At 49.3% G+C, this 17829-nt stretch overlaps 2 protein-coding genes across 2 annotated transcripts; both read left to right on the top strand.

The window, feature by feature from the left end:
- Positions 1-727: 727 nt before the first annotated feature.
- On the top strand, positions 728-2711 carry LOC119326743 (putative laccase-19). Its single transcript, XM_037600360.1, has 3 exons — positions 728-978; positions 1091-1455; positions 1546-2711. The coding sequence occupies exons 1-3, from the start codon at positions 728-730 to the stop codon at positions 2709-2711; spliced, it is 1782 nt and encodes a 593-aa protein (XP_037456257.1).
- Positions 2712-5606: 2895 nt separating this feature from the next.
- LOC119324020 (wall-associated receptor kinase 2-like) lies at positions 5607-8441 on the top strand. The gene is made up of 3 exons (XM_037597739.1): positions 5607-6581; positions 6747-6914; positions 7032-8441. The coding sequence occupies exons 1-3, from the start codon at positions 5675-5677 to the stop codon at positions 8228-8230; spliced, it is 2274 nt and encodes a 757-aa protein (XP_037453636.1). The 5' UTR covers positions 5607-5674; the 3' UTR covers positions 8231-8441.
- Positions 8442-17829: the final 9388 nt, after the last annotated feature.

The raw sequence follows: 17829 nt of genomic DNA, 5'->3' as shown, positions 1-17829 counted from the left end.
GATGTGTACTAGTGTGTACTCGGTACGTTTGTTTTATGCCGGCTGCTGCGGTCAACCTTATAGTCTCTACGTGTGCGTGTGCATAGCGTACACATCGTTGAGTAATTGAGTTAGGTGGACAGCCAAGTCAGAGCTACCTGTTTGATTAAGATTTGAACTGGGCATTGATGCACCATGTATGGTGCAACCTCGATGTTGGAGTCAATCTGTGATGCGTCATCATCCCATGTATTCCAACTAGATGATATGTATGCATGTGTCATCATCATGCCATGCGTGTGGTGTTGTCAAACCAACAGAGGAATCTGCTTCTGACCGTATCTAGTTTGACATCTGACTGGACCCCTGTCTTTGACTGTAATAGCGCATGCACGAGCCATCTAGAGTCTACCTGCCAGTGCCTGGTGTTGTATATATATAAAAATCCTAGACTTACGGGCAAATAGTCACGAAAAAGGCGTACGGGACTACGTGTCGCCACATTAATCTCCCCCGTCCCTCTGACTTCAACTGCGGGCTCCCCTGATATTCAATCGGCCGTACACACATCAGCCTGTAGGTTGTAGTCCATAGAATTGAGTCCGTAACTGTAGCAAAACTCTATATATATATACTGACCTTGGGGTAGGGTTACTGCAATAAGCACTAAGCAACAACAACAATTAATCTTGATAGCTCGAGAAGGTGGTGGAGCAACCGGCAGCAAGAAGGCAACATGTGTAAGGTCATGCTCCCCATGGCAGCAGGCCTCGTCGTCTTCTTCTTCGCCGTCCTCCTCTCGGCGGCTGCTGGTGGCGATGCGGCTGTTGTCGAGCACACGTTCGTTGTGAACCAGGTGCGCATGCGGCATCTGTGCAACGACACGCTGGTGACGGTGGTGAACGGGCAGTTCCCCGGCCCGGCGTTGGAGGCCATGGAAGGGGACACCGTCGTCGTCCACCTCGTCAACCAGTCACCCTACGGAATCACAGTCCACTGGTACGTATACGTGCGTACCATGCAAGCATGCATGAACTTTCTTCTTCTTATTATTCTTCTTCCTTGATCTTCGTCGGTCCTCTAACGCGTGCATGCAACTGGCCAACTGCAGGCACGGCGTGAAGCAGCGGCTGACATGCTGGGCGGACGGCGCCGGGATGATAACGCAGTGCCCGATCCAGCCCAACACGACCTTCACCTACCGGTTCGACGTCACCGGGCAGGAGGGCACCCTGTGGTGGCACTCCCATGTCTCCGCGCTCCGGGCCACCCTGCACGGCATCATCGTCATCCGCCCCAGGTCCGGCACCTACCCGTTTCCCAAGCCCGACGTGGAGGTCCCGGTCATCATCGGTGAGTGGTGGCAGAGGGACCTCGTCAAGGTGGACAAGAACTTCTCCATCGGGGGCTCGTTCGACGATAACCCTGCCGCCGCCACCATCAACGGGAAGCTCGGAGACCTCCACAACTGCACCGGTAAACGGTTTGACATTCCTCTGATTGTCGTGTGAACACATGAAGAATGTATTGAGTTGCTGACCCTGTGTATATATGCTCTGTTTGTAGGGGTGGCGGAAGACAACTTCGTGCTCGACGTGGAACCCGGCAAGACGTACATGCTGCGGCTGGTGAACGCGGCGCTCTTCTCCGAGTACTACTTCAAGGTGGCCGGGCACAAGCTCACGGTGGTTGGCGCCGACGCCAACTATCTGAAGCCATTCACGACAGACGTCGTCGCAGTCGCGGCGGGCGAGACCATCGACGTGCTCATGGTCGCCGACGCCCCGCCCTGCAGGTACTACATGGCTGCCCTGGCCAACCAGCCTCCGGTGCCTGACCCGCAGATCCCGGTATTCGTCTCCAGAGGGGTGGTGCAGTACAAGAACATCCCCAGCGACGCGCAAAACTGCACAGAGAAATCGCCTCTCATGCCTGTGATGCCTGACCAGCACGACACGATCACGACCTTCTACTTCCATGGCAACCTCACCGGCATGCAGCCTGGTGGTAACCCGCTGCTGCCTCAGGTCCGGGATCGTGTGGACGAGCGTCTGTTCCTCACCCTGGGCAAGGGCTCCATGTGCACGAACAACAAAACGTCCTGCAAGCGAGGAGGAAACCCGGAGTCCTTCGAGGTGGCCTACATCAACAACGTGTCTTTCCACCTCCCGGAGACGATGGCGGTGCTCCAAGCGCGGTACTATGGCGGCAAGTTGAACAACAACGGCGTGGCGGTGCAGGACCTGCCCAGCAGGCCACCGAGGGCGTTCAACTTCACCGACACGGCACTGATACCGGTCGTGCCCGACGGCAAGATGGAGGAGCTCGAGCCCACGCGGAAGGCCACTATGACAAGGCGGTTCGCGTACAACGCGACGGTGGAGGTGGTGTTTCAGAGCACGGCCACCATGCAGAGTGACTCAAACCCTATGCACCTCCACGGCCACGACTTCTTCGTGCTCGCGCAGGGACACGGCAACTACGACGCCGCCAGGGACGTCAAGAGCTACAACCTGGTGGACCCGCCCATGAAGAACACCGTGCAGGTGCCGAGGCTCGGGTGGGCCGCCATCCGCTTCGTCGCCGACAACCCCGGGGCGTGGTTCCTGCACTGCCACTTCGAGTTCCACATGGCCATGGGCATGGCGGCGGTGTTTGAGGTGGACAACGGGCCCACGCTCGAAACCATTCTCCCACCACCACCTTCGGATCTGCCAAACTGCATGAGATAGATGGGCTAACCTATCATGGACTACCGAATAGCATCACATTTTTATGTACCTAATATACTGAAATTCTGTTTTGGAACGAAACAATGTACTACTAGATGATTCTTCCCCGCCTTTCAGCGGAGTATTGTATTCAATATTCATATTAACTCAGAAAATGTATTAAACCACATGAGGTTATTAATATTACTCATGATATTAAATATAAAAATGTATGAACAATACTTTTGTCATGAAGACAAACGACATGCACATATAGGTGATGTTTTTCTGAATATTTTGATTTGTTTTTTTTTTGCATTTTCCTAAGTTAATATGAATTTGTTATGAAGTTTTTAAAATGACGGTCAAAGCGTTTTCAAAGGGAAAATGCATAAGAGGAACGAAATGACGGTACATTTTTATGTACCTAATATACTGGAATTCTTTTTTGGCACAAAATAATGTACTCCTAGATGATTCTGCCCCGCCTTTCAGCCGAGTATTGTATTAAGTATTGACATTATTTAGTATTGTATTGAGTATTGACATTGCTTATTAACCATCTATTGTCATTCCCAGCGCACATGTTTTCATCTGCCCTCATGCTGACTTTTGTGTTGGCACTCCTATGAACAAGCGGTGAAACATAGGAAAAGACAGTTTCCAAAGGAAAGATGCGACGCCACCAAGGGCCAAGAGGAGCAAAAGGTCGCTCGGTGTTGGAAATATGCCCTAGAGGTAATGTGTTATCCCAGAACTTCAAAAGTCTTATTTATTGACTCTATTTTAGCCATGTGTTAGCCCAGAACCAGAATCAGAAGCCTCCGGTGAATTTCGAATGAGTCCAAGAGCTCTCTAGACTCTAGGAAATCAGAGGAGGTCCGAAACTCTGAGTGGCCAAAGTTCTAGATGTACTATCAGTGAATTCCAGAAAACTCTACGCTAAAGTATTTGTTTTGTTTCGAGAAAACTCTACGCTAAGTAGGCCTGGACGTTCTACTAAATAGAGCTTGACAACCCAGCCCGTGACAAACCAGCAAAGAGAGAGACCACATGCATGGAAATCAGCCCGTGTGCGAGTGTGCGGCCAGACAAGTCTGGACATGACGTTTGTTTAGTCCCACCTCACTTGACGAAGCGAATGGGGCACAGAGCTTTGGCTATATAAGAGGTTGCAGCAGCCGCGGTGAGCACAAATTGCTTAAAGCAATGCTTTTCGGTGTAAACTGCAAACCGAACGGAACTAGTTGGTTAACCGAAGTTTCGGTTAGCCCTTTTGGGTTGACATTTTCGGTTAGTAAATTTGAAAACCGAAGTTGTGTGAAAAAACTGAACGGTGGAAACTGAATTTTTGGTTTATACCGAACGCCCACCGTCTCATTGCAGGTGCCGAAATGGTTCTTCGAGATCATGCAGGTGCCGTCATTTTCTCGTCATGCCGTTTCATCCCACGATGCACGAGCGCTCTCGAAGCAGAGATGGCGGCGCTCATGGAGGGAGTGACTGGCCTTTGAGCGGAGTCCAGAAAGATTAATTGTGGAGACGTACTGCTCAACGACGGCTCACATGATCAGGGACACTGAGGCCAATAGGTCTCCAGTGGCGGCCATGGTGGGCCACATAAAACAACATTAAGCGAGAGCAGAATAAAGTTAGCCATGCTCTCGCTCAAATGGGTAGTTTACTACCCAAAACTGCTGTTTGGCTGCGTAGTATTTATGATGAGGTTGACTTCTTATGTCAACAAGACTGTAATGATTCTGGTTAAGTAATGGAAGGTTCGATTTGCGAAAAAAAAAGAGGACAGGGTGCTCCTGCGATTTCATTAAGAAAGTTTATAAGGAAAACAGGCCAAAAACCACACGACGGCAAGGTTGATTAGAGGACAACCATGCAAAAACAACAATAATGACGAATACAAGCAGCATCTATACAAAGCAGGACTCCACAACCAACGACTGAGGGCCAAAGGGACCCGGGATACGGCAGAAGAAGTTGTGCGACAACGCTTGCGAGAAGTAAATGACACCCTCGGGTGCCAACATCACTGGCACCGATCCCCGTCGGAACAAAGCTTTCACCTAGAGCTCCACACTACCGCCAGCTCATCGTACCCCGCGGGAGTCGATCCGGCTGCACCAGCAGCCACCAAAACCTATCTCCATCCACCAATGATCTAGTGTTATTGTGAACTCTTCAACGACATCTTCAAGAAGGAAAAAGACACCCATGGTCTCCTTCGCCACGGGTACCGACCCTCGCCGGCCAAAGCTTACATTTCCCAAGACCATGGATTTCAGGCCGTCTACGTCATTTTGGTTATCTTGATTCTTAGCTTTATATTGTATTTACTGCTTGTTAGCTTGTTTACCTGTGTGCCTTGCTTGCTTGTGATAGGTAGGGTGTTACAGTCGATTACATCTATAGAAAACTTGCAAATCCCTAAAATGAATTGATAAAATTGACATCAGCCACTGACTACACATGTATATGAGTTGAAAACTTGAAATTTTATTGTAGTTTTTTGGCCTAGTCACACATTGCTAAGCCTAGAATTGCTCAACAACTTTTGTGGTTTGTATACTTTTCTTAAATCTAAAACTAGGACACATATTTTTACTACGCTTCTATATTTACTTTTGTCTATCTACGTTCATAATGCAAGACGTTTTTTTTACACTAGAGGAAGTATATTGTTTTAGACTCGAACTAGTGTTTGCACGAAGGCCTAGTGCAGATATGAACATTCTAGCCGGCAGGTCGACTGAGATTCGAGTGCTCCCTATTTCCAACAACATCCAGACGCATGTGTCGCAGTCATACGTGTTCAATTTCTCAACGACCATGGCATTGAGATGCAGATGCTGCGTCTCCCGGTCAAGGCAGGCCATGGCATTCATATCCTACACACACCACACACTCCACCAGTCCACCTACACATATCCAAGCAGCCGAGTCTCCAGAGAAGAACACACACATCAAGAATGGCATTAGCAGCCGCCCTTCTGTTCCTGCTGATGCTGTTGCATGTGCTGGTAGTGGCACCGGCGTCAGCTCGTCGGCGGCCGCCCGTGGCGCGGCCGGGGTGCCGCGACAGCTGTGGCAACATCACCGTTTCATACCCGTTCGGCATCGGCGCCGGCTGCTACCGCAACGACGGCCAGCAGGGCTTCCAGCTCGAGTGCCATGACTCCGGCCTCTTCCCTCCGCGTCTCACCGTCAGTGGCTTCGACCACCACCTCGCAGACCTCTCCCTCGCGTCCGGCGAGGCCCGCGCCTACCTCAACGCGACGCGGGAGTGCTTCAGCTCCACCGGCGGCCTCGTCGACCGCACCAACAGCTACATGTCCCTCCAGTACAGCGTCTACCGCTTCTCCGACGCCAAGAACCGTCTGGTCGCGCTCGGCTGCCCCAACCTCGGCTACTTCGTCGACGGCGACGGATACTACGTCAGCGGCTGCATGTCCGTGTGCCGCCCTTCGAGGTATGCCATGCCCGGCCCGTGCACCGGCGTCGGGTGCTGCCAGAGCGAGATACCCGCCGACATCAGCTTCTTCGGGCCTTACCTGCGCAACTTCCCGCCGTCCAAAGATTCAACCGCTTTCACCACCAACGCCACGTCCTGCCACTACGTGTTCCTCGTCGAGGACGAGTGGTTCACCTACACCGACCGCGTCTTCCTCAACCGCACCGACGACTTCGCCGTGCCCCTCGTGCTCGACTGGGCCGTCCGCAACATCGACAACTGCAGCGCGGCCGGCCAAAACGCCACCGACTTCGCCTGCCGGAGCGTGGGCAGCCAGTGCGTCGACGCAACCAATGGCCCCGGGTACCGGTGCAGCTGCCCCAAGGGCTACGACGGCAACCCTTATCTCGACCGTGGATGCGCAGGTACACCACATAGCTCCAACATTGGAGTATAGCTGTTGTGCTCTATTACTCACTCCGATCCATATTAATTTTCCCTGATTTAGTAGTAATATGTATATCAGAGGAAGGACTACATCTCTACTTTTGTCTGACCAAATGATGTTGAAATTGCTTTGCAAACTGAAGACATCGACGAGTGCCATCTGAAAGACGAATACCCGTGCTACGGTGTGTGCACAAACACGCCGGGGAGCCACACTTGCCAATGCCCACCGGGTACAAGTGGAGGTGCCACCGCCAAGAACGGCTGCAGGCCAAAGGACAATTTCTCCCTAGCTCTGAAAACCGTCGTAGGTACACACTGATCCATCGATGGTCATCATGCAACATATTCCATCTCCATCGTTGGTTCTTCTGCAATTTCTTCTCAATAATCTAAGCTAATGGTTGTGTATGCAATGTCATATTTAGGAGTCGGCGTTGGCGTGTTCATGTCGGTTTTCATGTGCTTCTGGCTCTACCTGGGGTTCCAGAAGAGGAAACTGATCAAAGCAAAACAGAACTTCTTCGAGCACAATGGAGGCGTCATCTTGCAGCAACAGATGCGTTCCCATAGAGGTGCCGCCGAAGGAGGCGCCAGCGGGTTCAAGATATTCTCGGAACAAGAGCTAGTGAAAGCCACCAACAACTTCGCCGCCGATCAGGTCCTCGGACGCGGAGGCCATGGCATAGTCTACAAGGGCGTTTTGGAGGACAAGACTGTGGTGGCCATAAAAAAGTCTAAGATGATGGAGGAGTCTGATATCAAGGAGTTCGCGAGGGAGATGCTCATTCTCTCCCAGATCAACCACCGTAATGTTGTCAAGCTGCTCGGTTGCTGCCTTGACATAGAGGTGCCGATGCTGGTTTACGAGTACGTCTCAAACGGCACCCTCTACCACTTCCTCCACGGAAAGGAGCTTAACACTGACACAACCTTGGACACTCGTCTCCGGATAGCAGCAGAGTCCGCGGAGGCGTTGGCATACATGCACTCGTCGGCCTCGCCGCCGATCCTCCATGGAGATGTCAAGACCGCCAACATCCTCCTCGACAACAATCTCACCGCCAAAGTCTCGGACTTTGGGGCATCAAAGCTGGCGCCAAGCGACGAGGTTCAAATCGCAACACTGGTGCAGGGCACCTGCGGGTACCTAGACCCGGAGTACCTCATGACATGCCAGTTGACAGACAAGAGTGATGTGTATAGTTTTGGGGTCGTGCTTTTAGAGCTTCTCACCGGAAAGAAGGCGATCTGCTTCAGCGGGCCAGAGGACAGGAGCCTAGTGTCACGCTTCGTAGCAGCCACGAAGGCCGGCACACATGAGAAGCTCCTGGACGGCCAAGTGAGGAAGGAAATGGGACCCGAAGCACTGGAAGAGGTCACCCACATCGTGACCCGATGCGTGAGCGTGAGCGGGGAAGAGCGTCCGGCCATGAAGGAGGTGGCGGAGAGGCTGGAGGCGCTAAGGAGGTACCAGCGGCGCCCGTGGGGTCAAGCTGGTGGCAATGATTCGGAGGAAGGGCAGAGCTTGTTTGGTAGGGATATGGAACGGGGTGTGGAGTACATGTTTGGGCCTCAAGATGTCCTTGATCTTGAAGGGGGTAGCACATATACTTTAAGCTTGTAGACTATGTGCTTGTTCTTTCGCAAAGGTATATCTTGACTTGGATTCTTTTTGAAATAGTACCAAACGCAAACACTAGATTGAAGAAGACTGTAAAACTGTTGTTTTGTCCAAATATTATGAATATATAGCACTAAATTAGAGAAGAGTGTAGAACATAAATGTAAAATTCTCACAAAAACTAAATTGAACAATATATGTGTTTTTTCGTTCCTTTTCTTGTTTCTTCTGGGTTTTTTATTGTTTTTGCCATTTTACCTTTTTCTGTCAGTTTTTTTCTTTCTATGTTTCTGTATAAATAATTTTGTTAGCAATATGGTAGACAGACGGCCTCTGTCTAATGTTTTCCGGCGCATATGTGATGGTAACAAATTTAATAAAAGAAGACACTGCTTCTACTGCCCGCCGTACCATATGTGGTGATAATTTTCTGGTGATACAAAAAGGGTCACAGAAAGAGAAGCAAACAGAGTTTGCCCGAGCCCAGCTGCTCCCGAAATCATCTGCATCAGTTCCAGACTTGGGATCTGAATAATTCACGCTGACACCTCTGACTCGAAATATAGAAAAACGGACGTATGGTACGAAACAATGGATCTGACGTGGGCCCAAATCGTATGGGGTGGGACGGCGTTTGCGGGCGGGCGCGGCATTTCAACCGAGCCACGGATCAGATAAGGCGTTCATTCTGGAAACCCTCACCGCCCCTCTCTTCCTCCCCAAACATCACTATCCCCTTTCATCTAGTGGTGCTCGTTCTACACCGGCGGCAACGGGAAAAATGGATCATGCTGTTTGAGTTCCTGCTCGATGCAGTCGACAGGTTAGTTCATGCGGATCTACAAGGTTTTGAGATTTGTTTTGCTAGCTGCCGTATGTGTAGAAGAAAGCTAACAAACGGGCCTTGGCGTTGGCCATTGCCGTCTTTTTCAGGTTCCCGCTGCATGAGGAGTTCACCGACAGTTTTGAGCACTCAGATCCAGTACCTCTAGGCTTGTTGCGGAACAGCGAAGCCGACCATGCCGTTCCTGCGGACTCCAATCCTGGTTCTGGTTGCGGTCAAATAGATCGGCGGCGACAGCCAGATTGTTAGAATAAATCCGAGGCATATTGTTGATCATCCGAAGACCAAGCAATCACATGAGGACGACACCGCGATTTGTTAACGAGGTTCATCGATATGGCTACATCCCCGGGGCCTGACTACGGGCGCTCCTCCCCGTGGCACCATCACAATACCGCACACCGGCCACCCGGGCGCCAGCACACGCCGCCGGCTCCCCCTTGCGCGCCTGTGCTATTATGTTGGCATAGGTTACATCGTGTGTGTACCCCCGCTATATATGAGAGGCATAGGATACAAGTGTCCTACTAGGACACGACACATATCCTATATAAACACAATACTACTCAGAGTCCAACTGTAACCTACCGTGTACATAATATTCGACACAAGTCTAACAAACTCCACCTTGGCGAATATTCTCCACCACCTTGAATTTGTCAATGCGTCAAACTTCCATGTACATTGGACTTGAGCTTATCCCATGAGCACCGCTGCTACTTCAAAGACTCCATATGACTCCACCTGCAATTTGTAGTCCCTTCTTTTCTTGACCATATTCAACACTCGAGCAAAATTAAGTTCCTCATTCTCTACATTGTGCTCCCAACTTTCGGAGTATCCGTCAACGCCATCACACACCGATCATTGACCTGCGTGAAAGTGAACAACTCACATATTGGGTGTCACACATAAGAATTACCTGAACTCAACATCACCGCTCCTTTTTTGACCGCCTATCTGAAACTTGAAAGAATTTCACCATTGCTTGTAGTCATCCCGAGTCAAATTCGCAGTTGTCTCACCACATGTATGACCACCAGAGCCCTGTCCCGTCTCCATGTCCCGTGCATACCGCACGCCTCACCGCTATTACCGCGTCGAGCCTCCGCTGTCCCGGTCGAGTCTCAAGGGTCGCGAACCCACACCACTCAACTCCCACTGCAGAGTACCACCGATCATCACCGACCGATGACGAGTTTTATGCTTCCATCAGACCACCGGGCTCCAGTCCGAATTACATGTCACTCACTTTTTTCCCATTGCTGAATAGGCTTCGATTATCTGGATCCTTACACCGTTGCCCCTCAATCCAGCTCCACCTTCAACATGACTCCATGGTAGATGATCAGTCCATCCTCGCGCCCCGTCGACTTCAAGCTCTCATGTGCGCACCGTCTTGAATCAACCCCGCGCCATAGTCTTGTCGAAGCCACACAAGCCTCGGGTCTGTGCCACGTGTTTCCACGCTAGAAGTCGGTCACCATCAGCATCACGCTCCTACGTCGCCGTCGCCGATCCCGCACCGTCTTCTGTACCAACCAACTTGCGTCGATCCGTCAGATTGTCATGTCCAACCGACTTGCGTCGATCCGTCAGACTGTCATGTCCAACCGACTTGCGTCGATCCGTCAGACTGTCATGTCCAACTGAGCCCCACGGGCCTCCGCAACCTATCCACGTGTTTCAAACCATCTCAACAAATCGACCCAGGAAAAAACTCCCATGCAAACTGCACAAAATTTTGCTTTTTCCTGTCACTATTTGCTGTTGCTTCTCCGTGCACTTCGTAGTAGAAAATAAATCGAATTGACCGAACCAAACTGCTCCTGTGCACACACGTGGTCCTGATTGCTACCTTTTTTTTCTCTCAAACAAATCCTCACGATGCCTTGCTTCAGCTCCCTTCCGCGCAACGCACGCGCATGCGTGAACACCACAAATCACCAAGCCCATCACCCAGAGAGCTGCAGCGCCGCTGGCCCAGCCCACTAGCCGGCCTCGGCCTCGACTTGTCAATGCCACGTGTATCCGCGCGTACGGCTGCCGCCTCGCTCGACCGCATCAAGCGCTCGCAACGCCGTAATCCGTCCCCGCATAGGGTTGCCACACACGCCACCAGGACCGATCTGGATTGATCGACTCGGCCGACGCCAACGGCTGCTGCCATAAGCACACATGCCTTCGGCTGATCTTGCTTTTCTCCAATTTCATCGAGAACCACGTCCGTAGCCGGCTGCATCTCAAACTCAATGTTTCCTCTAGATCAACACGATTAGCACCTCCGAACAACCTAGCTATGATACCACTTGTTAGAATGAATCCGAGGCATACTGTTGATCATTCAAGGACTAAGCAATCACACGAGGACGACACCGAAATTTGTTAACGAGGTTCACCGTTATGGCTACATCCCCGGGGCCTGACTACGGGCGCTCCTCCCCGTGGCACCATCACAATACCGCACACCGGCCACCCGGGCGCCGGCACACGCCGCCGGCTCCCCCTTGCGCGCTTGTGCTATTATGTTGGCATAGGTTATATCGTGTGTGTACCCCCGCTATATATGAGAGGCCTAGGATACAAGTGTCCTACTAGGACACGACTCCATATCCTATATAAACACAATACTACTCAGAGTCCAACTGTAACCTACCGTGTACACAATATTCGACACAACTCTAACACAGATGAGATGGTTTTCGCCGGTGTCCGGATGCATCTCCGACTAGGTCGGCGTAATCGACTGCCAGAGTCAACCGAGAAGCCCTTGGTTGGACAAAAAGGTGTGAACCCAAGCTCCCCCCGCTGTTGAACTGTAATTGTTCCATGTGACTCTGCTTTCGTCTCCTCTGCACAATTTTGGACAGAAATTAGTTTAATTTGGAAATCGTTACCAAAATAACCATATCAAAAAAGATAGTTGAACCATTGTAGCCAGACCTTAGTTACCTTGCTTCACTGAAGTAAACTTACCATACTGAATATGTACGTTTGAAAAATGCAGGTTACGTCTGGGCAGTGCACCACCGGACGGAATGCCGTGTCCCTCTCGAAGGAGTGCATTGGAGCAGTTGATTTGCAAGTACGCAGAGGAACCTAGGAAGAGTGTAATACGACCTGCACTTGGGTTGAGTATCAATTCACTGGGTGAGGCGTACGACTTCTACTATTTGTATTATGGGCAGATCGGCTTCGGCAAGAGAAGACTAAATGTTGAGAGGACAAAATGCATGCAGAGAGCGTATGCGGTTGCTCTGTTAGTACTGAGTTTTGTTTACATGCTTACATTTCAGGGAAGGTGTACAGCATAATCAGTAGCTTCTTCAGATAGGTTGACAAGGTGCCCTTCACGAGGAGGACTCTCAGGAGCATATGTGGAAAGATATACCGCGAGCAAGCACAGGATGATGTCAGGAAGACTTTGGAGGTGTTTGCTGACATTGTTGCAGGTGATCCTGGCTTCACATATAGGGTTTTGGTTGACAGTACAAGTAAGGTGAAGAACCTGATGTGGACTAATGGAAGCAGCCGATTGCAGTACCCGGGCTCAGAAAACGAATATCCCGAAGTTTGTGTGTATCTTTCTCTCAAAAGAACTTTGAAACCTTCATATGTTCCATTTTTCTTGGTCATTGCGACACCAAAATGGGCTGATTAGGAGGTTATGATTAGTGTATATAGCAACTTAGCAAGGCTAGAGTGAAACGGTTTATTCTGTTTTAGAGATTCTGCTTTGGGAGGCAATATCTGAAAGTCTTCCTAGATATACATGTTTACTTGCTCTGCTTGTCTTTGAATGTAGAGGTATTTCACATCAACAAGATATGTATTCGCAGAGGCATTGATTATCTTTATTTATGATTATTATTCTTCCTTTGTCGGCAAAAACTATTTTCTTGCTAAGAGAATGAATTATTATTTTGGTTTGTTTCAGGTCCTATTGATGAATTATTATTATTTTTGCATTGAATACAACTGTATTATCCAGACGCGGCTGTTTCCTGTGTCCTCCTCTATAATTGCTAATTCAGAACCTCATGTATTGGAAAATTATAAAATATATGCAATACCATTAATCAGTTGTAAATCTGGACAGCTCATATTTAACTCTTCAGAACTTTATTTGCTTATGTTTTACAGAAATACATGTCATTTCGTTGTTTCTTAAGTTTTTTTTCTAAATATACTGGAGTATTATTTTGGAAAGCTAACTGTACTTAGGTTAGTTGTTTTTAAGTGTAGCAATACATCAATTTTAAAATAAAAATAGCTCCAATTGCTACTTTTGTTGCTATATCGGACATAGTTAAGATCAAAATGACTTGCCTGGTTATTTAAATTTATGATACTGGAGCCAGTAATAATGAAGCTCTTAGTTAGCGTGTCATTCTGTAGATTTGGAGATACGATATGATTGTATACAATGTCAGACAGTCGAACTACTGAAAATTAAGCTGGGACAGTTTTCTCGTTTAGCTGACCGAGTAGTGGGTATATCAAAGTTCTTTCTAATCACCTTTATAACTCAGATACTAACTTGTGTGCTTCCGACAGTACATGATGATTGTTATCAAAAGTTCAGTGCCCATGGCATTGGGAGGTACCCAGGAGCCTGCAGCCTACGGTGGGCTGGTGGAGGGCTGTCAGGACCCAAGCCGAGAGTTTACTGAAGATGAGATGCAGATAGAAGAGTTTCAGTGAAGTAACGGTTCGGATGAAGACCAGGACAGATCAACGGCTATGATTCATCCTCACCGTTTCATCCTGTAGCGGTTATTTGTCGACACCGTTATGAACTGTAACAGTACGTTATCGAGAGCTGGCGTGTAGCTTATAAACCATGCGAGAGGAGAAGGATCGGTAGGAATATTCTAAGCATATGCCATAGCGGTAGTTAGAACCCTAGCTAGCAAACCAAGTCGGGGTCTCCGATCTCGCGCAATTCCCCTTTTGTATTCCCCCAAATTGTTCTTGTCTTATGACTGAAATGCAAGAATTCGTGATGATCATGTCGAAGCGTTGATTCGATCCTCACAAGGGCCGAACCCTGATGTGAACAAGAAGCTGAGCGCCGACATTGCTTCCATCCTGGAGTCAAAGTTGTCCATCCCCAAGTTCCCGCTTCTACCTCAAGTTCAGGATTCAAAGGCAAGCAGACATTATTTGTCGTCTACTGCTCATTCATGGGTCTTCATCAGGCATCATCATGTTCTCATTGCAATTCTGCTGTTTGTTAGGCCCATCCTGGACAAGAACATGCTCAATGTTTGCATGCTTTTGCATCAAGAGTAGATCATGTAAATGTCCATCTGTCATTTGAACTCGTAGTCGTCGTGTTAGCTTCCATAGTGGCTTCCTTTCTATGCTAGATGCTTATATGAGAACTCTAATTAACCTTTTTTCTTTACCGTGCAGCACTCGGACTTTGGATGGAACTGATTGACCTTTTAGACGCGTCATATGGCGTGGACTCTTGTAAGAACTTCAGAGTTCGTATATTCTGTCCATTGCCTATTTTAGGAGAAACTGCTGCAGTAAGATGTAGTGTCAGTTTAATGGCCAGTGTTTATGAGTGCCGGAGTCCTTGTGTAAGCTAGTGGGTTTGGTTTATGACTTGCCATGGCAAGGGAATGTCGCAACTGTTTGGTTTGATTCGTAATCATGAAGCATTTTTTGTGTCTTCTGTGTTTGTGCTGGCTGTTGAGTTCCAGTGATTTGCTGCATGAACTAAAATTCAGAATTTGCATTTAAGTGCTATTCAGGCTTTTGATATGCAAATTTGTTTGATTGGATGTTTGTTTTCCATGAAAGAGGTTAAACACTCCAAAACATATACTCCATGGGGAGGACGATCATGGTCAAGGAACCAAATGTTATCTTTACAGAACTCTCTATTCCTAGCCTGCATCAATATATACAGCCTCCAGAAAGAAAAAAATCCCCCTCTCCTCTGCCCCTGTTGAGAGTCGTACTTGGGTGTGTGGGCGAGGATGGAAGACGCATTTATGAAGGGGCAGACTGGTGGCTGTTTGTTAGTACGTGAGCCGGGGATGGCTCAGTAGAAGGGCTGAGCCGTGCTTCGCCCAGCTGTTCCGTGTGTATAGTGCGCGATGCTGTCACATTCAATGCGTGGCAGAGTTGGCCTATTTTGGGTGATATACGATCGTGAAATACACTGAGCAGCACAGATCCAGATGTGAGCGTGCGGTGCTGATTTCGAGAGCATCTGAGCCTGAGCTCAGAAATGAATATCCCACAAAACCGTCCCATCATTGGTAACAAATTTACCAATAATTGTCATGCGGATATTCTTGAATGTGCCCTCATGTTGATGAATCAGGCGAGCAAAGGCACGGTGACACCAGCAGGAAGGAAGTCAAGTTTATCACGCTTGTGCCGGGTTTCAAGCTCCCTCCCCTTCCCCCGAAGGCTCCCTGAGAAGAGATCACATCACAGAGCGTTCATGCATGCGTTCCGTGGCATTGACCATCACTAGATCTGTTCAAGGATGCTTAATATATATTGTTCAATATAAGTAAGGCGGCATTGATCTGCGATGTTTAAGTTACTACGTATGGTGACGCCTAGGTTCAGTAATTGTAAGAAGGCATCATCTGTAATAATGGGAGAAAACAATGAGCATTCAGCTTGAACTAGCTCAGTTCTTGAGAAAGAGTCAGTGCGATGAACTGTTGGTAAGGGAAAGCATAAACAGTTTCAGGAAACATCAAATGAGACTTGAACAGGATTGACGTGCGTTTTGATCGACAAAAAATGTTCTTACCAAAAGCCTAAGATAGTGTACGAATTAGTTGGAGTTGTAGATAAGATTCTCACCAAAAAAATCTAAACGGTGATGCAAGTTTTGTAAGTGAGCACAAGTTCGTCTCGAGTGATGTCTCGAGTTATTTACCCAAAACCACCACACTTGGGGTTAGGGTAACAACTTGATGCCATATTTGAGCCACGACACAAGAAACCACCAACTCTGCGCCTAACCGATAACGCAGAGCACTGATTGTCCAGTTAGCTCGCGAAAACAGCGAAACCGACAGGTAGGCCCCACCTGCCGGTTAACGTGGCGAAGACTGAAAATTTGACCACTGACGAGATGTGGTACCCACACATCAAAGGCTAGATGGTCATCTTCTTCACAACCCTTTTTCAACGAGGCATTTCATCGAACAACTTATGGGCATGAATCCTTTTCCTCTCGGCGGAGAAAGTGAGAGGCGACAGCTCGTCTGCCTCTCCATGGAGCGCCAGCGGGGTAGGCGTGGATGCCCTTAGCTCATCTCTCCGCCGCGCGCCGAGCTCGGCCGCGAGCATGCCCCTCCATTGTCGGGGGCTGTCATTGCACACCATGGGCGGATCTGGGCCCCAGGCAGCCCAGGCAATGGCCTGGGGCGTGACAAATTTCCCAGCCTAGAGAAAAAAAAACTGGCCTTGGGCGTAGCCCACTTCATACCCCTGGGCCATTGGCCAGCCCAATAACAAAAAAGTGAACGAAAACAAGAAAGACAGAAGGGCCTCTGCTGCTGGTACATAGCGTACGAGAGTCTTTTTTGACCAGAAAAGCAAGATCTTTTGACGTAGCGTACGTGGCCCGTGTTAGGCTAGTTGATGAAGAGATTTCTCTTGCTAGCCACTGTTTCCAAATCCCAATTTTTCTTGCTAGTTTTCTTTTGCGGCGAATTTCTCTTGCTAGTTGCCCCTGTTTGATGCTTGATTGAGAAAAGATCTTTAATTCTTAATGCTTTTCCTTTTTCATATTGTATTCCTTAGTTTTGTAGTTCTGCAGAGAACATAAATGTGGAATCTGGTTTAGTAATTCACATTTTGCATTTGTTATTAAACCAGCTAAGTTAAAAAAATCCTGAATGCACTGATTTGCAATTCAAAGTTTATACTTTTTCTAGGAAATGTTTCGATCTATTCATCTTCAATCATGTCAATAAAACGAACATCAGATATAATAAAATTATATCCAAGTTCATAGTCTACCTAGCAACGACTACAAGCACAGAAGCGAGCCCAAGGCGCATCGCCGTCATTGCCCCCTGCTTGACTTTTATATGCTTTGACACTGGATTTTTCAGGCGGCGGGGGGACGTTTTTTTTACCCGTTTCTCGCCTGGGGCGTCGGCCAATCCTGGCTCTGCCACTGTTGCACGCCATGAAGCCCCGTGTCAGCGGAGTTAGCACCGCCCAGCTCCCCGCTGACTGTGGCGGCCAGCATCAAGCACGCGCTCATGAGCCAACATGGCCGCGGCGGCCAGAACACCACGCAGAGGTGCGCGGTGACCAGTGACCAGCCAGTGCGGTGAGCGGCGCGGCGGCTCAGTGCATCGACGCGAAGGTCAGTAGCTTACGCGACACCGCGTGGCCGAGGTGCGGGAGCTGCTCGTTGCTGTACTCGGCAGCGGCTGTTCGCGAAGACTGCACGGGACGCGCATGACCAGTGAGGCCAAGGCGACGGCGGCGCTAGATGCATCAGGCAAGCTCAGGATGCACTCATGTGATGGCGACAAGCGCGGCACCAACTACTCGTCGTACGGCCTCAAGACTGAAGCCTGGAGCGGCAGCGCTGGATGCGGAGCTCATGCCATTCCAGATCGAGCAGGAACTCCATCAGCGCGTGCCGCCATCACTCCCCAGCAGCCGCTGCCGCTTCCGAATTGGATTCCTCTGCAACTGGCCCCTCCACTTAGCTCCACCATCGCCGGACTTAAGCTCCAGCACATCGCCACACCCG

Source organism: Triticum dicoccoides, chromosome 6B (genome assembly GCF_002162155.2).
Source record: "Triticum dicoccoides isolate Atlit2015 ecotype Zavitan chromosome 6B, WEW_v2.0, whole genome shotgun sequence".
Classification (NCBI taxonomy): Eukaryota; Viridiplantae; Streptophyta; class Magnoliopsida; order Poales; family Poaceae; genus Triticum; species Triticum dicoccoides.
The sequence above is the reverse complement of the archived record's forward strand: the minus strand, read 5'-3'. Positions and strand labels throughout refer to the sequence as shown.

Coding starts and splice junctions, on each gene's coding strand:
- LOC119326743 (XM_037600360.1), top strand. CDS start 728: ATGCTCCCCATGGCAGCAGGCCTCGTCGTCTTCTTCTTCGCCGTCCTC. Junction 979..1,090: donor TACGGAATCACAGTCCACTG/GTACGTATACGT, acceptor GGCCAACTGCAG/GCACGGCGTGAAGCAGCGGC. Junction 1,456..1,545: donor AGACCTCCACAACTGCACCG/GTAAACGGTTTG, acceptor CTCTGTTTGTAG/GGGTGGCGGAAGACAACTTC.
- LOC119324020 (XM_037597739.1), top strand. CDS start 5,675: ATGGCATTAGCAGCCGCCCTTCTGTTCCTGCTGATGCTGTTGCATGTG. Junction 6,582..6,746: donor TCTCGACCGTGGATGCGCAG/GTACACCACATA, acceptor TGCAAACTGAAG/ACATCGACGAGTGCCATCTG. Junction 6,915..7,031: donor AGCTCTGAAAACCGTCGTAG/GTACACACTGAT, acceptor TGTCATATTTAG/GAGTCGGCGTTGGCGTGTTC.